This window comes from Mustela erminea, chromosome 9 (assembly GCF_009829155.1).
Source record: "Mustela erminea isolate mMusErm1 chromosome 9, mMusErm1.Pri, whole genome shotgun sequence".
Taxonomy (NCBI): Eukaryota; Metazoa; Chordata; class Mammalia; order Carnivora; family Mustelidae; genus Mustela; species Mustela erminea.
Window position 1 is genome coordinate 10,305,092 of NC_045622.1, and position 21,171 is coordinate 10,326,262.

Below are 21,171 nucleotides of genomic sequence, written 5' to 3' on the forward strand. Positions count from 1 at the left end.
CCCATCAGGACCCCGAGGGCAAGCCTCAAGGGAGAGCACCGGAAGTGCTGTCCTGGTGTGGGCCTGAGGAGCCGGAACGTGCTTGGTCCTTCACATCTGCCCAGCACCACCCCTCGGTGCTCTCCACGGTGGGGCAGGTGTCTCCAGAGGTAACGGAGGTTTGAGTTAAAGCTAAGGGGGCAGATCTGTGGAGACCACCTGGCCCAGGCTCCCTGTTGGACAGGTGGGAGACCAAGTTCAAGGGAGGCGGAGTCCCTTACTCAGGGCAGCACACTTTTAAGGGGTTGGAGGACCAGACTGGGGCTCTACTCCATCAGATGCCACAGCCAAAGATCCATTAGAAGGGAGGAGGTAAGCCCAGGCCCATGAAAGCCCCCGCTTTCCTGGAGCCCACACTTTGCTCTGAGAGAGGCACACGAGTGGGAGATCGGCATCGTCTGGAGCCAGGACTGCTCTCTCCATTCTGAGTCCCCAGCTTGGTCTGTTCCAGCACCAACTCCAGGCAGAAACCTTCCAGCAGATTGCCCGGGACTGCTTTGCCTGAGGGCCTCTGGAGCCCTGGGCTGTAAGTCTACAGTTGTACTGCCTGCTCCACGTCTCACTTTCCAGGTCTCGGAATATGTAAGAAAGACCAGCCTTGCCCTCAGAAGTAGGAGTTCCTCCCCATCTGCTACTAGGAACCTTCTAGAGGTGGTGGTATTTAAGACCACTTAAACAGCCATTAACAACCCTGAACGCCAGTCGGTTAGCAGGAAGCAGAGTCCCAAGGGTGAGGCTCACCCAAGGAGTGCGTCCTGATGTGTCTGAGTCGAGAGGTGGGGGGTATCTGGAGCCCGAGGCTGGGAGAGGCTGAAGGGTGGCAGCAGGTGGAACTGGGCTCTCTCTTGAGTAGCCAGGAGGGTCCTAAGTACATGGCCAGGAGAGCGCAGAGCACCCAAAACTGGGAGGGCTGGGGGAAATCTGCTCCTGGCAGCTCCAGTACCAGCTTTTAGCACTTACAGCACTTCCAGCTTTGTCATTTTACAAGTGAGCCCAGCACTTCCAAAAGTAAAATGTAAGAAAGAGCCTGGGAAAGGTTCCCGAGGAATGGCAGGGCTGCCCCTTCGTTCACAGCAACCTTTCTAGGAAAAGCAGAACTCCACAGAAGGTCTGACAAGGAGAGAAAGAGCCTGCACCCGCACGGTACCCTCCAGCCCCCGAAAGCATGGAGAAGGAGTAGACAAGCGAAGGAGGAGACCCTGGGCAGGGCAGCCAGGAGCGACCTGCTGGGGAAGTCCCGGGGGGCTTGCCAGCTCTGCTCAGGCAGGTGGGACGCAGACCCCTTTGACAGGAGAAGCAGGTTTCCTGCACAGAAATGCCCTGACTTATTCCACGAGAAGCCCTTGGAGCTCCCTTAGCAATTACTGCTTCGCCATGTAGCTTTGTGCCTGACTGGCCACTATAATTTATTGCAAATCAGTCTCATCACTCCAATAAGGCAGTCGGCTTTTCTACCTCTGAATGCAGCTGGGCACCCAGCTGGTCCCCCATTAAAATCCTTCTGGACCTGAATCTTCCCGCCTTTCCTTGCCCCCCATCTTTATCCCGGCACTCGGGCAGCTGGCCCAGGAGAGCAGGACTAGCCCCCACGGACATGCCTCCTCACCGTCCGAAGAGCTACATTAGCAGGTGCAAACAACTAAGTGCAGGCAGAGCGTCGGAGTCTACAGACCCGACTGGTCGCCTGGCAAAAGATACCAGCAGCTTCTGTCGGGAAACAGGGAACTGCTATTAGCAAATTCTCTAATCAGGGTTCTCTTTATCGTCCTCCTGTGGAAGATACTCATTTGTAAGGTTTAAGGCAGACTGTGAAAATCACGGAGAACTGGAAATCTGTAAGAATATTGCCTGAGAAGGGTCTCTGGCAGGAGCCCCTTCATTTCCCAGGTTCTGCTTTACCACACCTATAAACAGCAGGGGCCACAATGCCTCCGGGCAGGCAAGCAACTCAGCTGTGTTCCAAGTCCACACTTCTGGGCAGCACTGGACCTTTCGCTCATCCACGTGCAGAACAGGGGTGCGGAGGCAGAGTGAAAAGCCCCGGGCTTCCCTGGCACCTACTTGTGGTGGGTCTTGGGGGAAATACTCAATCTTTCTGAATGGATTTTCTTGCCTGTAAAGTGGCCGCAGTGATAATGATATCTTCGCCGCCAAGATATTATGAGATCTAAGTGAGATACACATGAATAGTGTCGATAAACTGGAATATCCCACTGTTGCTGGTTATTAACCAACTCTAATGACTGTGATAAATAAAAACCTCCCTTCGAATAAGCCAAGGCTTCCAGGTGACACGAGAAACACCAAGAGGATCACCGCTGATGGATTTGTTGGTAACTCTTCCCTGCCCAGAGTGATCAGCTGCCCCGAGGCTGCCTCTGGGGACCGAGGCTTAGAAGAGTCAGGGAGTAAACGCTCAAGCTTAGAGAAGTGGCTGGAGGACCACGAACACAGGGTGAGGCCATTTTCCCCCCAGTAGAGCCTCCCCGTGCTGCTCCTGGGGTTTGAGAGCAGACCCAGCAACCCCCTCCCAGGTAACAGAGCCACAGTAAACTGAGGCCCCTCAGTTTTAGTGCACTTCGTGGAAAGGGAACAGACCCTCCAGGGGAAAAAAAAAATGCTGATAAACTCACAAAAAAGTTGTGTTACTGCTAAACGCTCATTGCATTTCCTTGGGTAAGCACCATAAAAAATTTATTGCAGTTTTTAGAAACAAGATGCCAAGTGTATTTTAATTGCTAGGGTAGGGAGAGAATCAGGGAGAAGCTGAACCAGGAAAATGCTAACTGGGCATAAACTCAGAAGGAAATCTCCCCAAGACGGGAGGCCCAGTGCTGAGACCGCAGCTCAGGAGACACAGGTCTTGGGAAGCCAGGCCTTCCTAAGATAGCAATGACTTAATGGCTCTCAGGCCTGCGGCTGTAGCCCACCCAGAGAGCTGGGGCTTTCTGCTGTAGATCATGTGGTGTGGACTTAAGAAATGTAAAGAATTAAATAAGTGAATGCCAAAATTCTAGAAAGATGAGCAAGAGCCCTGTTCTAGAGCTTTAACATGTATAGGAGGAAAATTAAAATTCTATATCTTAGCGTGTGTGTGAGAGAGAGAGAGACAGAAAGAGAGAATGAGAATGAGAGGCAGACCTAGACGAAACATCATTTCACTTTAATATCAACACGCCTTGGACCAGTTCGCAGAACTGTCATTTATAAACCAACACCCTATCCCAGTGCCAACCAGAGCACTCTTACAGGACTCCTGCACCCCCACCCCACAGTGCCTGTCAGAGCCAGGAGGGAACAGGCAGTAGGTGAGAAAGACTGCAGAGTGGGGAGGGTGAGGGTCCTTGACTCCATGCGCTTGGCCCTGCCTTGAGCCAGGGGCTCCTCTAGGGTGGCACCTGCCCCGCAGGAGAGCACACGGAGAGAGTGGTTGCAGGGTGTCCCTGAGCATCCTCCCAAAAGATGTGCACAAGGTGGGGGGGGCGGCAGAAGGGCAGGCACAGAACTGCTGCCAGTAGACTCTTGCTCTCCCATTCCTTCCGGACACACTCCCAACCCACCCCCCCAGCCCAGCCCCACCCACTCTCCTGTTACATGAGCAAGGCTGGCCCACAGGTGGTGACTGTCTTGTGTGGTAGGAGGTCCCGTGCCTTCGGCATCTGAGGCTGCCGCTTCTCCTCCATCTAGTGGACCTGCCAGAGACCCAGGAAGCGTGAGGCTGCGTGCAGCACTCGGGGAGGGAGTCCTAGGCTGACAGAGGAAGGAGCCAGACCCGCAGCATGGCCCCACCACCTACTAGCCCAGTAACGTTTACTGTAGTAAATCACTTGACCATTTGGAGCCTTGATTTCTACTTCTATCAAATGCAGCTAAATATACCTGCTTCTCACAGTTTTCTGAAAGGCCTGAATGAGGAGGTGGGTGCCTGTGTCCCCTGTTGACTCTAAAATTTATTCCCCACCTGTGCCTGTGCCCAGCCCTGCAGAAAGAGGCGTTTCTTCATCACGCCCTGCACTTGTAAAGCTCTTCATACACGTAACTCATTTCGTACACATTCTTCTGCTTGGCCCTCCCACCAAACGGATGGTCAAGAGCCTTGCCGAGTGTCACACAAGAATTAATCCCTTGCTGAACCCAAGATGCTAAATGCCACGCTCTCTCCAGAGCGCAGGGAATGCAGACGTTCCTAACCACCGTAGAAACCAGGAGTAAACCCGCATGTGCACAACACGCAGACTGATGGTGGGAGGCCTAGAGCCAGCTCCGTGTAGCCACTGCTCAGTCTGGCCTCATTCACTCAACACAGGAGCGGTCAAGGTAGCCATGGTGCTATTACCAGGAAACTGAAGCTTGCCAAGGTTAGCGATTTGCCAAAGCTCACAGTAAATGGCGGATCTGAGCTACAAAGCCAGGTCTACTCGAACCTCGTGAACACTTAAATCCTTAAAAATCCAATGGATTCAGTGTTACAAGCATCCCTTCCTCCTCCCACTCTCAGGACCATTCCCCAGCCCCAAGCAGGGCCCAGGCCTAAGAGGTAAGGGTCCCAGTGTCCGAGGGTTGGGTCCTTTACAAACCCACCCATCCTTGCCCCCACACTCACCCTCACAATGTCATGGATCCAGTCCAGGAACTCAGCAACCTTGGCGTAGACGCCCGGGTGATTGGGCTCCGCACAGCCACGGCCCCAGCTGACCACCCCCACCAAGTGCCAGGTGCCCCTGTCCAGGCACACCAGGGGCCCCCCGCTATCACCCTGAGGGCATGGAGACACAAAGAAAGAGGCAGTTAGTCCTTCCTGCTGGAGGGGACAGTGCCTCTGTTCCTGGTCCCTGCTGCTTCCAGCATGGGATCTCCGCTTGCCTCACCCCTCCATAAATCCTTAGCACACGACTCGACATGCCCAGGCACTCCTCCTTCTAGAGAGGCTGCTCGGAGCAGAGGTCAAGACACTGCAGGTCCCCCCATTCCCCCCAACACCACCACGGTCCCCCTCTGTGCTGTACCTGACACGCATCAGCCCTCCCATCCACGTAGCCAGCACACAGCATGCGGGGGGTGAGCGCCCCACTATACATGCAGGAGCTGTTGCAGAGCTCGGTGCTGAGCAGGGGCACCAGCGTGTCCTGGAGCGTATCTGAGTTGTGGGCTGCAGGAGGTACACATGGAGAAGGAGGGACACAGAGCCAGGCCGCGGGGCACAAAGCAAGGCCAGGAAGACACAACAAGAGGGAAGGTGATTAGGGGCCCTGGAGGCATTAGACCCATAGAGGGGAGCCCAAGGTGGGATCTGCGGACCCCGGGAAGGAAACGTGGGTCCATCAGACGTAAGAGTAAAGAGGAGTAGAACTCACACCCACACCCCCCCAAACACTGAAGTCACAGCACTCCTGGGATGGAGGGCAGGGGTGTCAAACACCTGGCTTCAGGGGATACTCAGGGAGTGTTCTCCCAGAAAGACCCAGGCCAGAGAGACCAGGGCTCCTAGGTCTCACCAAGAGTGATGCCAGAGAAAAAGGGGGTGGGCACCACCATTTGGCTGGGGGAGGTGGAGGTGGGAGATAGAGGGGCCTCACCTTGGCCAGAAGGTCCCCCCACCCCTATTTTACCCAGGGCCCTGGGAGCTGACTCACTGTGGCTGGGGTTGGTGTGGCCCCAGCCAGACACCCAGCACTGTGATCCCCTTGGAAAATCTTGCTTCTTGGCTGGCAGGCACACAGCACCCACGGTGTCTGTGGAGAAGCAGGTGGTCCTGGGTCCCACTTGGGCTTAGTTTCCTTTCCCCACCTCCTCACCCTCAGGTTGGGGGAAGAACCAGGGCTGGCAGGTCCTGTCCCTCCTTCTCAAACAGTCCTGGCTCCCTGCCTCCACCAGCCAGGTCTCCTGAAAGGTTGTGCAGGTCGTACACTGCACCACATTGGCCCGGAGGTCACCACTGACACAGAGGATGATGTATAAACCGCCGTGTGCCTGGTGCCTTCTAGGTTGGGCAATGGACACCCCGCACAGACCTAACCTGGGGAATGAGGGAAAATGGGAATTCCTTCTGGGCGTTTGTGCCCAACTTCTCCTAATGAGGACTCATTTTGCATTTTCCTTAGGGTATTGGATCCCTCTTGGGGCACTATTTCCAAAAGTGTGTAGCAAGTCCTACAGGGACTTGGGCCCAAACTTGTTCTAAAGTAGCACACAGACATGCTGATGATAAAATAAACACTGAGTGCCATGGGGAGAAAGGATTCCCTTCTCAGGGCTCTTTCCACCTCCGCAAGAGCAGCCAAGAGAAAGATTCCCTTCAGTGCCATTCCGGGGCTCCCCAGTCCTGCCAGCCTCCACCTAAACACAGAGAGTGCAGGCCCAGGCGTGGTGGGTCTGCAGAGGGCAGCAAGCTGGAGCCTCAGCGCTATCTTGTTTTCTCTTCGTGTTTATACGGTTGTTACCTATTCGCCACAAATAATACGGGTTCTCTGGTTCAGTCGTAACTTAAAGCTCCCCTTTCAAATATACTGGAGTCATTCTAGAAATATTAACTGCTGAGCCAAAGTTCAGGGAGTACACATGCGTGGTAATATTTGTGAGGGGCATGCAGCAACAGCTGCGATTTGGGAAACCCAAGGCCACAGGTGGTGATGGGAGGGAGGAGCAAAGAGTGTGCGTCCACGTGTGCACCTGTGCATGAGTGTGTACGCATGGGAGCATGTGTGCACATGTGTGCTTGTGCATGAATGTGTATGCATGGGAGTGTGTGCGTGTGTTTACTTGCATGAAGATGGCATGAGCGAGTGTGTGCGTGTGTGAGTGCGTGTGTGCGTGTGTTTGTTGGTGAGGAGGCAGGCACCCGTGCGTGCTACGTGCAGGGGTGGGGGTTTGAGAGCTGCTGCCAGAGAGAAGCCGGACCCCGGAGTCAGGACATCAGGCTCGGGAACAGTTTGCTGAGAGATCTTGTAGAGTCACTTTCCTCACTAAACCCTGTGGTCCTTCCCTGTTTATACCTGCCTCATCTACCTGTCAGGGTTAGACGGAAGGAAAGACATTTGGGAAAATAAAGCTTAATAACTGCAACATGTCCCACGGTGGCTGGGACCTGGGGCCAGCCTGGGGTTGAGGTGGAGCAGCACGTGGGGAGATGGAACACCGAGGAAGCTCTGCCACGTACTTTGAGGCAAGTCCCTCTTGCAGCCCAGCTATGCGGGGGGCCAGAACCTTCGCCCCAAGAAAGCCACACACGTTGCTGCATGCTTCGGTCCAGGTAATGCCCAAGATCACTGTGGTCATCCAATGAACTGAACGTGTTAATGTCTACAGCACTAGGGGGGAACCTCAGAAATGAGCTCACTCCTCAGGCCCTAGCCACCACACACACACCCCCTACCTCCACCCCAGGGCCTGCCTCCCTCCCCACAGCCTGCACTTGCTCAGGCCAGGTCAGTGCCTCACCTGAGAAGTTGAGTGGCGTCCAGAGCCGCAGGAGGGCGATGTCATAGTCGTGAGTCTGGCTGCTGTAGAGAGGGTGGGGGACAATCCTCTCCACCACAGCCCCCTGGTGAGGCCTGACGGCACTGTGGCTGACCAGCCCCACGTGGACCCGCCAGCTGGACAGGCGGGGTACCCTAGAACTGCACACGGGAGCCATGCTGAGCCCAGGGAAGGATGGAGTGCACAAGACTGACCTAAATGAGGTGGCAGTTGGGGGAAGCTGGCCAGAGAAGCCATTTGTGGCTGCCCCCATCACCAGGCTAGGAGCTGCCAGAACCCAGGCTCCACGCCTCCTAGTATCCTTGCAGCAGCTGGCAAGATACTGGGCATGCAGTAGGTGCTCCATAAATGCTCTAGACTGGCCAGAGAAGTAAGACAGTATGGGAGATCTACAACTCCCACCCTCTCTGTTCTATATAAAACACCCTCCGTGTTTTACAACAGACATCAAAGGGGCTTGTGTGATATGCTAACTGCGAGTCAGAAAAACCATGAGTCCTGTCTCTCCACCTACTGCGATCGTGGGGAAGTTGCCTCACCGCTCCCAGCCTCGGTCCCCAGCTTGTAAAATGAGGAGTACACTATCTGCCCCACCCGCTGCCGGAAGGAGAGGTCCAAAGAGCTCATTCACTCGTCATTCATTCCTACATCCTACACTGCTCCAAGCTGTAGTTATGAAGCACCTATTATCTGCCAGGACAGTCCTTGGCCAGAGGGACATGGCCACGGGAAAATCAACACAGAGACTCAGTGGTAAACAAGACTGAGAGTGTCAGTCCCCACGGAGCTTCCCATCTAAAGGGGAAGCAAGACATTAAGCCAATAATTACATGGAAGGTGATTTAATTACAGTTGTGATAAACATTAAGAAGCACAGAGCACTGTGAATGGGAAAACATTTGCAAAACTTCAAAACTGAGCAAATATAAAGAAGCAATCTTTGTGTTATCACCACTATTCGTGCAGAGCTGTTCCCGGCAGGGACCGGGGAGAACTGTGCCATGCACGCCCCTCAGAATGGACGCGGGGAGGCAGACCGTCCGACGGACGTGAACATGTTATACGGGACATACTGCGGGCCAAACAGAAAAGGCTGCTGAGGCGCCCTCCTGGCCCGCGGCCCCGAGACTTGCCTGTGCACGCAGTGAGCGGCCGTCACCACCCAGTGGGGCGCCACCACGGAGGCCCCGCACGTGTGCCGGGAGCCCAGGGCCACACTGGCTTGCCAGGGCCAGCGCCCAGGAGCCACGGCCTGCCCACCAACTATCCGGGAGGCCAGGGGCCTCGCCCCACACGCTGCAAACAGAGAAGCACAGGGGGGATGGTTAGCCAGAAGACCGGTGGGTGTCCGCATGGCCCTAATCCTCGGCAAGTGTGGCCCAGCGGAGACAGCTCTCATTTATTACTCCTGGCCCTGAGTTTGGGGGAGAGGATGGTCCAAGTGTCAATTACACATCTGTCTGCCCCATCAGGCTACAAGCTCACTGAGAGCTGTGACCATGCCTACATTGTCCTTGGAGCCCTGACACCTCATAAAAAGCCTGTTCCATGGGAGAGGTCGGAATGTTGGTGTATGGATGGATGCACAGATATATGGAGAAATACAGATGATTGGGGGCACGGGGTCAGACGAAAGGAGCTCCACAGACTGTCTCCCATGTGGCTCCTAGTTTGCCCCCTTCCTTAGTCTCCTGAAGGTGCTAACTGGTTAGCAGCCAACAGTAATCCTTTTGGGGCTCTCCAGATGAAGGGGGGCAGGAGCTTCAGAAGTCAAGGCAAGTAGTCCCAGGAGGCGAAGCAGATCATCCGCCCAGATCAGTGACTGGTGGGGGACAGGACAGGGGCTTGGTCAGGGCTCTGTTGGGGCAGAACAGTGTCTGCAAGAAGGGGACCAGCAGGCAGAGGGGCAGGTGGGGCAAGGAACCCCACCCCAGACCCACACTAAGGACGGGGGTAGACTCCCTCCTCCCACTGCCACCTTCCTGGACATGCCTGGATATGACTCACCAGAGCATCTGAGGGAAACGATTTGGCCGGAAGCGCAGCTGTTCCTACAAAGCAGAGGTGGCAGCAGGAGGCTGGGCAGGGGCCCGCCCAATGGCTTGGAGGGAGGCCAGGGGCAGTCATCAGGTGCACACAGAGGAGGCCTCTGGTGCAGCCCCCATCTGCGTCCTGCCTGCCTCCCAGCCCTGGGCCCCTCCTCATTAGCAGCTCTCCAGGACAGCGTGCTACGCCGCCCCATCACCCCAGGAGGTCATGGCCCTTGAGGGTGGTCCTGGGCAGGCCCAAAGTTACAAATCCGGTATCTGTAGATGGGAAGTCCAGCTGTGCCTACTAAGGACCCCAGAACAAACATGTGTCTGGTGCATGGATAAGGGAGCGAAGGAAGAAGGCGCACGTCACCCCACGCCCCTCCTGGGCTTCCTCTATTCTCTCTCCAACCCATTCTTGCTCTCCCCTCTCCCTCCTTCCAAGCAAAACTTCAGTTTCTGCTGGACCAAAACCCTCTTCTCTCATACTCATCTCAGGCCCCGGCAGCCCAATGCCACGATCCCTCTCATATCCCAAACCCTCAGGGCCCTGGCTCCCTGACAGAGTCAGTTCCACTCACGTGAACTGAGTTTGTGATTTCTGATTGGGAAACGCTCCTGTGTCCCATCTCACACAGCCAATGTCTTCACCCCCAGGCTCCCACAACAGGAAGATTTTTGCTGAACAGTTCACCAGAAGGGACCTACTCAGCCTCCTGAGAAGTCCTACCTGGACTGCCACACTTCCTCCAGGAAGCCCTCCAGTCTGGGAGGGAGCTGAGCAAACCGCTGGGAGCTGTTGAGCTTGATGTCAGACAGGTTCACTCCCTTGAGGTGAGTGAGTCTTGGCAGAAAAGGGGAACAGAACGGGAGGAAACTGATTGACTCTGCAGCATGGAGATGGCAATAATCACGACCAAGATGTGCCTGAGCTGCCGTTCCCCCAGCGGTACACGGAGCAAGACTGACAATGACCTCTTCTCAGATTCATATTTGTTAAAGAGCAGGGATGCTCAAAGGAGAGAAACAAGCTGAGGTCCCATCATGCCCAGAGGGCAGGAGATGGCCAAAATGACCTCTTGTCAGTTCCTGAGCACATTGACAGGACAGGCAGATAAAGGTCTCCTCCTTTTCCCCTTCACCCTCACTGGGCCCCAAGCCTGCCCCCACCCCTTACCTGAGATGCCCCAGGCTCTGGCAGATCCGTACCCCCAGGGCAGGGTTCCAGCCCTCGTGGCAGACCAGGAGCCAGTCTGGCCGCGCTCTCACCTGTGCTTCCAGCAGGAAGTCCTCGCTGTTTATTCTGAAAGATACTGAAGGTACCGCATGAAGTCACATCCTACCTCCTGTGGGGGAGAGGGACAGGCTGGGCAGGGGGAACTGGACCTGGCCATGGGGGTCCTGAAGAGACCTCAAGATAGCATCTGGGTCACCCAGTGTCGGGCTCCCTGTCCCCCGGGGCATCAGGCCAGTTCTGAGAACAAAAGAACCCCTATTTATAGTGCTGTGTTCCAGTTTGGTGTTTAATCAAGTGCTTTTAAATGTGCTGTCACCTGTTGTCATGGCAACCCCCCAGGGGGTGGGTATGACCACCCTTCCATGCTGCAGAGGGACCACTAAGGCAGGGAGGGTAAGGGACCTGCCCCAGATCACAGAATCTGTACATGATGGATCCAGGACTATGTCCCGTCTTCCGGTTTCAAATCTTGTGATCATCCTAGTGATGGTTACCGCTGAGCCTCTGCCTTCTTCAGGCTCTGTGCTAGGCTCTTTTACCCATTAGCTCGTATTATTCTTACAACTTCATGTGGCAAATAGTGGTATCTCCATTTTGTAGAGAAGGAAATAGGAATTCCAAGAAGCAGTGTGGCCAAGGTCGCATAACTAGCAAAAGGCAGGCCCCATGCTAATAACTGTAACTTGGGTAACTGATTCCAGCCCCTGCCTGGGCAGCTAATCTTCTGATCCTCGACTCAGGTTTGGCAAGGAGAAGACAACATGAAGCAAGGTTCCCTGGCGCTACACACTGGCTCCCCACACGCACCTGTTCCCCCTTCCCCATCCTCCTGGCTCACTCTGCCCCAGAGGGCAAGTTGCCATCCCTCCTCCCAGCCTGGGCTCCTGGCTGTGCCCACGTAGGGATCAAGACCGTCCCCCAGGGAGTGCTGAAAGCTCCAAATCCAAGATGGATTTTCAAAGCTGGACCACATCATTCCCTTCCCACCAGAGGAGGAGCCCCCACTGCTGGCAGTGATGTCAGGGCACTTCATTCTGGTCCCCTTCCCCCGGCCAGAAGTGGGGATCCCAGAGCCATGAAGGGGCTCAGGGCAGGTGGGGTGGTCTGTAGTCTTGGGGGTGTGGCCCACCTGTTCTGGACAGCGTGGGGAACAGGGCTTCCGCACCGCTGGTCTCAGAGCAGCTCGAAGGGATCTCCTCATCCTGCAGGGTCCCAGGAGTGGGCTGAGAGGTCGCCGGCCGCAGATATAGCACTTCGGAGGACAAGGACAGGAGAGGGTCACAGAGAAGAGGCTAGGAAAGGGGAGGGATTCCCACATGAGAGGGTCAAGGGGCAGAACAAGACCCCTGCACCAGAGGGAGACCAAAGCAGCTGCCTGGGGACTCGCCCTCAACCACCCAGCCTCAGGCAGGTCCCCACCTAACACACTAAGAGGCACAGCTCTGTCTCCCTGTCTTTCTGTCTGTCTCTCTCTCTCTGACAGGGAAAGATTTCTAGAGACGGTTCGACTTCGGCCTCCCTGGCTCATCCATTCAAGTACCTTCCACTTCCCACTGCAAGACTAGAGCCTTCTGGACGCAGAGCCTAACTCCCTCCTGCTGCGGTCCCACCCCTGACCCCTTCTCCCCTGTGGGCAGTCCAGGGGAAAGGAGAAAGACGGGTCCTGGCTGCCTTTTACAGCTGCTTGTCTCTTCTCGCAAGGACCCCCCAGACCCTAGTCTTCAGCCTTCCCTGGAGCACAGAAGGGTCCCCGCACTGACCGAGAAGCCAGGAGCCGACGCTCACACCAGCCAGCAGAACCAAGGCTCCCAGCCCCACACAGCAGCGCTGTCCTGCGCCCCGGCACCCTGCCAGAGAGGCTGCAGGAGAGGGGAGGGCAGCGTCTGTGTGCCTGGCCCCTGCCTGCCAGCCTCCCTCTGCCCGACGCTCCACCATGGGGCTAGACAGCCATGGGGCTAGGGCAGGAGCTGCACCCCCCACTGAGCCTGCCCGCCTCCCCCTGCCCCATGCCCACAAGGCCCACAGAGCCACTCAACCCCCAAACAAGACACAGAGCAAAAGCAGGTCTGGGCTAAACTGTGGGATAAACTCGCCGTCGGCCACTGGGGGTTCTCTCAAGAAGGGTCTGGGGAATGTAGGAAGATTACCCATTTGCTGTCCCCACCCTGTCATTCCCCTATAGCCCAGTCTGGCCTACTGGGGTGCTGCTGGGCTTCGGGCCTCCACAGTGGGTCTCTTGGCTTTGCTTGGAAGTTCCTGGGTCCTGGGCTCTCCTCTGCATACTGAGCCTCCATGTGGGTTTGGCCATCCGGCATCAGGCTCTGGGGAAATAACCATTGGTCACTTGGGATCCCCACACCAAGGGGAGAAGCTCCAGCCCCTACAAGACGCCACTCTCTAACCTTGGCTGTGCACTCACTGCCTTTTTTTCATCTTAGAGACTCTGTGTGTTCCCACTGATGCCCCCCAACCAGGCCCTCTCTGCTCTCCGACCCCCTTATTCTCACACAGCCCGTAAGTACCAGAGCCTGTATTCAAACCCAGAACCAGCGCTCCTCACCATTCCCTCCCTGGCCTCCTGCAACCATCAAGGATGCCCTCTGAGTCTCTCAGCATCCCTCCTCAGTCTAGATGCCAGCTTTCTTCATTACCTCCTGTCTCAGAGGAAGAAGGCCCCCTGCCCAATTCACCGTCCATTCATTTACCCAGTAAATAAGACTTAGCCCAAGCGCTTCTGGGTGGCTCAGTGGGTTCAACCTCTGCCTTCGGCTCAGGTCATGATCTCAGGGTGCTGGGATCGAGCCCCACATCGGGCTTCCTGCTCAGTGGGGAGCCTGCTTTCCCCCCTCTCTCTCTCTGCCTGCCTCTCTGCCTGCTTGTGATCTCTGTCTTCAAATAAATAAATAAACCTTTTAAAATAAATAAATAAGACTTAGCCCAAGTGCTAGGCCACAATGGAGGACAAGGTAGGGAGCTCAAAAGAAATCAACATGGAAAAATTCCAGGAATAAAATTACTATCTGCATGTTCAGTTTTTTAAATTATTGTTATGTCAGTCACCATACAGTACATCATTAGTTTTTGTCGTAGTGTTCCATGATTCACTGTGTAACACCCAGTGCTCCATGCAACCTGTGCCCTCCTTAATACTCATCACCAGGCTCACCCATCCCCCCACCACTCTCCCCTCTGAAACCCTCAGTTTGTTTCCCAGAGTCCACAGTCTCTCATGGTGTGTCTCCCCCTCTGATTTCCCTCCCTTCATTTTTCCCTTCCTTCTCCTAATGTCCTCCATGCTATTCCTTATGTTCCACAAATAAGAGAAATCATATGAAAATTGTCTTTCTCTGTTTGAGTTATTTCACTTAGCATAATCTCCTCCAGTCCTGTCCATGTTCATGCAAATGGTGGGTATTCATCCTTTCTGATGGCTGAGTAATATTCCATTGTACATATGGACCACATCTTCTTTATCCATTCATCTTTTGAAGGGCATCTGGGCTCCTTCCAGTTTGGCTATTGTGGACATTGCTGCTATGAACATCAGGGTGCATATGTCTAAAATGAAAACTTATGATCACACAAAAAACTATATGTATATAATGTTCATAGTAGCTTTATCTGCAACAGCTAAAAAGTAGGAACAAGTCAGGTGTCCTTCAATGGATGAATGACATCACCCATCGTAATACATCCATACCAAGGAATAAAGAAAAAGGAATGAACTATTGACACGTGGGACAATGTGGGTAAATTTCCAGAGAATTATGTCAAGTGAAAAAGAAACCAGTCTCAGAAGTTCACATACTGTATGATTCCATTTATATAACATTCTTATAGCAATAGCATTAAAGAAATGAAGACAGATTCCTGGTTGCCAGGAGTTAAGGAGGAATGGGACTGGAAGGAAAGTAGGTGTGGCTACCCAAAAGGCAACAGGAGGGATCCTTGGGGGATAGGAATGTTCTGTATCTTGACTTTATCAATGTCAATATTGTGATATTGTACTGGAGTTTAGCACTCGGAGGAAAAGGGTACAGGTGAGATTATTTCTTATAAGTGCATGTGCATCTATAATTACCCCCAAATAAGTTTAATTTAATTTTTAAAAAACCTTTAAGAACCAAACAAATAAAAAAATAAAATTAATTAAAAAATAATAAGGGGCACCTGGGTAGCTCAGTGGGTTAAGCCTCTGCCTTTGGCTCAGGTCATGATCTCAGGGTCCTGGAATCGAGCCCCATATCGAGCGCTCTGCTCAGCAGGGAGCCTGCTTCCCCCACCTCTGCCTGCCTCTCTGCCTACTTGTGAGCTCTCTCTCTCTCTCTCTCTCTGTCAAATAAATAAATAAAACCTTTAAAAAATAATAATACTATAAAGTAAATTTATTACTAAAATAATAAAGTAAAATAAATCAACATGAAACACTCCCCAACTGCCCCCAGAGAATTTGCAGTCAAGTCCTGACATGTTAAAAAAAGGCAGAACATGTTAAGTGACAGAAGAAAGCAGGAGAGCTTCTCACTGGGAGATCAAAACAGGCTTCCTAGAAAAGGCAGCCTGAGACGGTCCCTCCTAGATGAGCTGGGCTTGCACAGACATCCATGGGCACTGGGGGAAGAGGCAAAGGCACGGGGTTCAGAAAGCACAGAGCAGAGTAAGCCGCAAGGCTGCGAGACGCTCACGTGCCATGAAGAAGAGTAACGGGAAAGAAGATCTTGGAAGAAACCCCAGACGGACAATGCAAATCTCGGTCTGCAGCCTCTTATGTGAGCTGAACTCAGCTCCTCTCCAAACTTCAGTCTCTAGCATCTGATTTCCACTCACTGTCCACGCCGCAGCAATCCTCCAATTCCAAATGAGCAAGCTGACCCCCTCTTTAAGGACCCAACGAATCTTTCTACTCTTTAAGAAGAATCCAAAGTCCGAAGGCATCGCCTACAAAATCCTCGGAGCTCTCGCCCTTCCTCACCTCTCCATCCCCACCTGCCGGCAGGACGCCCTCCGCAGTGGAACTCGGTCCTAGGAACACACACGCCAGTCTTCCGGGCCCTCACGTGCTCTCACACCAGAGACTTTGCCTCTGCTGTCCTTTTCCCCGCGTCGCTAACTCGTAAGACCCAGCTTAGACGTCACTTCTCCAAGAAGCTTTCTTCTCTATGAGGCTCCTGTTGTGTCCCTATATTGCGCTCATTTACTTCTCTTTCTCTCTGCCCTTCCTCACTGGTCTAGGCTCCCAGAGCCCAGCTCAGGGCCTGCCACAAAATGGGAATTCAATTAATGTACATTGAGGAGGAAGGGACACAGGTAGGGAGGCCACCAAAGATTATTTGACCAAAAGGGTTTTATAAGTTATAAAGCACAGTGCAAATGCTAAGTATCATAATAATATTAATAAGAAATAGGGGGTGCCTGGGTGGCTCTGTGGGTTAAGCCTCTGCCTTCAGCTCAGGTCATGATCCCAGAATCCTGGGATCGAGTCCTATATCAGGCTCCCTGCATGGCAGGAAGTCTGCTTCTCCCTCTCTCACTCCCCCTGCCTGTGCTCTTACACTCTCTCTCTGTCAAATAAATAAATAAAATCTTAAAAAAAAAAAAAAAAAAAAAGATTCTTTCTCTCTCCCTCCCCTTCAGCCCCTCCCTGCACCTCCTCACCCGCACGGGCACATGCACTCTCTCTCTCTCTCAAAAAAAAAAAAAAAAAAAAAAATTTAATAAGACTTGTCTCCTCTGAAGACCACAGCTTACCCTGTCAAGACCCAGAGTGGTACCCAATGATCATAAAAACCTGAAACACTGGGCGCTTGGGTGGTTCAGTGGGTTAAAGCCTCTGCCTTCGGCTCAGGTCATGATCCCAGGGTCCTGAAATCCAGCCCCACATCGGGCTCACTGCTCCGCAGAGAGCCTGCCTCTCCTCTCTCTGCCTGCCTCCCTGCCTACTTGTGATCTCTTTCTCTACCAAATAAATAAATAAAATCTTAAAAAAAAAAAAAAACAGGGCACCTGGGTGGCTCAGTGGGTTAAGCCGCTGCCTTCGGCTCAGGTCATGATCTCGGGGTCCTGGGATCGAGTCCCGCATCGGGCTCTCTGCTCAGCGGGGAGCCTGCTTCCCTCTCTCTCTCTCTCTGCCTGCCTCTCCATCTACTTGTGATTTCTCTCTGTCAAATAAATAAATAAAATCTTTGGGAAAAAAAACAACAAAAAAAAAACACAAAAAAACAAAACAAAAAAAAAACTGAAACACTGACTCCAAGACAATGTTGGTTTAGGTGGGATTTCCATCCGTCAGATGGAATGTTCTTGTCACATTCCTCAGTCCTGCCTTTGTGTTCCATAGAACGTCCTCATGCTCCTGACCCTCTGGCTAGGAGGAAAAAAGGCCTTTGAAGACTCACCCAGATCAGTCACTTCTAAATCACCCTGGAAATTGTTCTACCAGACGCGTGAACACCCTTGCCAGCTCAGCTCGCAAGTAGGGCAGCAGCCCAAAATTCTGTATGAAGCAAGACACCACCCCTACCTACCTCCTATCCCCTCCTCTCCCCTCCCCTCTACCAGTTATGGCCCAGGACAGGTAGGGCTGGTCCTCCCACCAATAGGGCTTGCTGCTCCACAAGAAACATGGGGTCTTGGCTTGCCCCTCACCACAGACACTCCTTCTTGGGTCCAGAGATGAGGCTCAAGGACAAGAGCAATGAGATTGGAGAACCACAGGCTTGTTAGAGTCAGTCGGGTACCCATAAGAAAGCACAGAAGTGACAACGGCATTTATGGTTTGGGTTTCTCTTCTGGGAACATGGTTTCTCTTGAACGGATGTCCTTCTGAGCAAAGAGGCAATGCTTGGTCTGGAGAGAATTCCAGGGCATGGCCAGGCTTCCTCCTGTCTCAGTATCAAGGGAGCTTGGCTTTCAGTTCAGCTCCTGGACTAACTGGCCTCACCCAGGAGTTGCTCTACCTCCAGACCCATGAGCTCATCAGTAGCCTGGAACGACTGGCCATCATGGAGCAGGACCTCCTGGTCCTCTCTTTGAGTATAAGTTCAGTGTAATAATGACTTGCTAAGCTCTGTCTATATGCAAAACACCTGGATAGGCCTATGGGGGACAGGAGAGACTAACAGTCAGTCCCTGGGGACAAACATTAGCCACACAGGGTCCCCTCTAGGATCTAGCCCTTGTGCAGAGCTGCCAGACAGGGCTCTTTCCACCTGCCTAGAAGCCCAAGTGTGGGAGCAGGGAGAGAGGAAGAGAGAAAGAGAGAGGCCAGGTCAGGGATGGCAGACGTACGTACGGCCTTACCATTCAGGTCAGTGGCACTGATGTAAACCCTCGGGGTCTCTAGGCAGGGTTCTGCTCCTGTTCTTGGATCAGCATCGATCAAACAGCCCAGCCCGCTTGGTCGGAGGATGAGGTCTCCCTAGTTCTCATACGCCCCTCCCTTTATCCTCCCCCTACACACACACACATACAGACATGCTCCAGAGAAACAATAAATCTGCTCAGAACCATGAATAGACCCCTTGTTGCAGGAAAGGGGGCCAAGGGCTGGGCTGGGCTGGGCAGCCTCAGCCCCTCCCATCTGCTAACTAGAAGCTTAGAAACAGAGAAAAAGGTTACAGGGAGGAGGGGAGGCCAGCGACTGTTGCTTAGCAACCAGGTCCCTTGTGCCCAACAGTGTGCCCCATGCATGCTAGCACAATCCCCCTTCCTGCTGACAGGGCTGTATCAGAAGGACGGTTATCCGCATCTGTGGAAATGCTTCCGAGCCCTCTAGATTATACCTCCTCTCTGTGTGGGCTGGCCTTCCCAGCAGGCTGGGGCTGTCACCGTGCTGGAATGGGGGAAATAACGAGGAATCTTTGCCGTTTCTCTCCTCAGGGATGCACTTGTCACCCCAATGCTGGGGAAATACGGGCTTCTTCCCCCGGCTTTCCTGGGGGCCAGTCACTGCAGGAGCCCTCAGCGCACCCTTGCTTCAAAGCACAAGGCGGCCCAGCTGAGCCCAGGGTGGGCTGAACCCATGGGAGCCGCATCTCTTCAGGGAGGCAGAACAGGTGCCAGGGAAGAAAAAGGCTTGTGTGGTCTCCCCTCCTCCAAACGCTCCTCAAGGATCCCTCAGATGGAACGGTTAAGAATATGGGCCTTGGAAGCCGGGCCTTCACCTAACCCCAGTTCTGCCCCTTCCCTTACACAGCCTCACGGGTAAAATGAGGATAACAGGACCCACCTCCTAGGACTGATGCTGGAACCAAATGAGATAGTGAGTATAAACCTCCTAACCCGGCATACAGCAGCATGGAAAAGACCCAGTAACTGTTGGCTGCCGGCATTATTATCACTGTTGAAGCTCGTGACAAGGGCTCTGCCTCTGCCCTCTGCTTCCCTCAGACACTCAGTCAGCTCTGAGCTTGCGGTAGGCACGCAGAGCTCCCCACACTTCCAACACGATGGAGACACGAAGGTCAGTTATGCATCACTGAAACAGGAGGAGAGAACTGGTGGCTCTGGCTGAGACTCCCCGGGCTAGGCTCAGAGATCTCCTAAAACAAATACCCCCATCCTACAAGCAGGCATACTTGCTGTGTGTTCCAGAACCGGTCTGGGCACAGACGATGAATAAGTCACCAACTAGGGAACGGCAGGCTGCGAGAAGACATGGGAACAGACACAAGTAAGTGAAAAGTGAATTAACAAGGCATAAACACAGGGGTATAGAAGACAAAGGAAGAGCTGACTCCTTTGCCCGGAGGACACAGAGAAAGCACCAGAGGAGGAGACATCTAAGCTGTGTTTAAGAAATGAGAACGCAATCATATAGAAGGGCATTCCAAATATACTATAGGTGATGTCAGTGAAAATGCCAGAGTAAAGACCTCCAAAAATGCTCTTCTCCATTAGGGCAAGGAGAAAGCAGACAAAAATTTGTCAGAATCAAATTTTTTAAAGTCTGGAAATTAACCAAAGGCTCACAGCAATATAGAAAGTGTTTATTCAAGGAAAATGACACAATCTCGGTAAGAACAGTGATCTTTGTGGCATTTTAATTTATTGTAATTCCATCGAGCTCTCTCTTAGAAACCAACATCCCTCAATCGCTAGGAAAACCAGCAGCCTAACAGCAACAGGTAGAACGGGTCTGGAGTTCCTTCAGAGCCTCCTCTCCAGAGAGCTGCCATTATTTGAAACGTCTAGAAAATCCCTTTTGTGAGACTGTCTTACTTTGACTGGACTCTGAGCCCAACAGCATATTATCAGGAGGGAACTCACAACTCTCAAATTTTCCCTGACGAGGGCAGTGTTTGGACCCCACATCTTGCGCTTCCAACTTTTCAGACTTCTGCCTGAAGGACGGGCTCCCCTAGTGCCTAGTTCTGGGAGGGAATGGAGCTTGCATGCTTGATAACTGCTGTAAGGTCTGAGCACCGTATTCATCTTAGAACTCTTTAAAGTTATAAACTTCGGGACTATAGTTTATAACACTGCAGTATATAATTAAAATTTGCTAAGGGTATATAACTTAAATGTTCTCACCAAAAAGGACGTAAATAAACATGTGGGGGGGAATAGATGTGTTAATGAACTAGAGAAGAAAGAACCCTTTCGCAACACACATAGACATCGAATCATTAAGATGTACACTTGAATTTTACAATCACAATTTTGTCGATCATAAACCTCCAAAAAGCTGGGAAGAAAAAAAGAAAAAAGAGTGTGTCTTAGAGTGAACCGGGACTGGCCTCTCTATGGCCATCCTTCTCTGCTTTGCTACCTGAGAAGACTCCCCTGTCTCTCTTTACTCCTTCCCTTCTAGGTGAGCTATTCTGAGTCCGCTGGCTGTTTCCCTGGTCCGGAGAGAATACCCATCTCCAGCATAAGGCAAAGGGGCCTATAGTGCAAACTTTAAGGAGGGACTCACTGGTAAGCAGAGTAAGCAGTCCCTGAATACCCTAAGAGTGATGCCTCCTTAAATTTTGTCCCTTGCGGGCACTATCTGGAACCAACGGGAACATGAGCCCTCTGCATGAAGGCCCTGGGAGCTCTATTTTTACCATGGTGATTCGTATGTAGGCTCATTTTTAAAATTAAAAAAAAATTTTTTTTTTTGGTAGGCTCATTTTAGTCCTGACCCTACTCTCTTACTTTTTGCCCCCTGAAAACTCCCTGACTCCCAGGACCATGTCTACGGATAGGCCTCGCCTCCTGAACGTTGAAATTTTGCTTTCTCTCCTCCTTCAGTCACTCTTCCCCAAAACAAGAAGGGCCTTTCTCAGCGGTCCTTCGGGGAGATCTCTCTGTTGTTGTATTTCTCCTCTAGCCAAATGGAAATGTCTGAGTTCAAGTTATATAGAATTCTCAGACTTAACAAAGTTTGATGAAAGAATCCATCGT

General features: G+C 52.7%; 1 protein-coding gene across 5 annotated transcripts in view; it reads right to left on the reverse strand.

The window, feature by feature from the left end:
• The window catches only part of TMPRSS5 (transmembrane serine protease 5), a 40,067-nt gene extending 19,210 nt beyond the window's left edge, over positions 1-20,857 (reverse strand). For 3 of the 5 annotated variants that reach the window (XR_004289379.1, XM_032359284.1, XM_032359282.1), the window contains exons 1-12: positions 18,082-20,857; positions 12,980-13,103; positions 12,543-12,641; positions 11,912-12,034; positions 10,723-10,858; positions 10,276-10,389; positions 9,523-9,566; positions 8,649-8,811; positions 7,477-7,655; positions 5,673-5,771; positions 5,046-5,188; positions 4,643-4,795 (exon numbers count right to left, since the gene is read on the reverse strand). Coding sequence is in view for 4 of the 5 variants with exons in the window: in XM_032359284.1 (XP_032215175.1) it covers positions 4,643-4,795; positions 5,046-5,188; positions 5,673-5,771; positions 7,477-7,655; positions 8,649-8,811; positions 9,523-9,566; positions 10,276-10,389; positions 10,723-10,858; positions 11,912-12,034; positions 12,543-12,641; positions 12,980-13,103; positions 18,082-18,084 (1,380 nt within the window). In the remaining variant the exon portion in view is untranslated. Of the gene's footprint in view, positions 1-3,605; positions 3,732-4,636; positions 4,796-5,045; positions 5,189-5,672; positions 5,772-7,476; positions 7,656-8,648; positions 8,812-9,522; positions 9,567-10,275; positions 10,390-10,722; positions 10,859-11,911; positions 12,035-12,542; positions 12,642-12,979; positions 13,104-18,081 lie in introns of those variants that run through there. The other 2 variants (XM_032359285.1, XM_032359283.1) reach the window with 2 other exon arrangements.
• Positions 20,858-21,171: the final 314 nt, after the last annotated feature.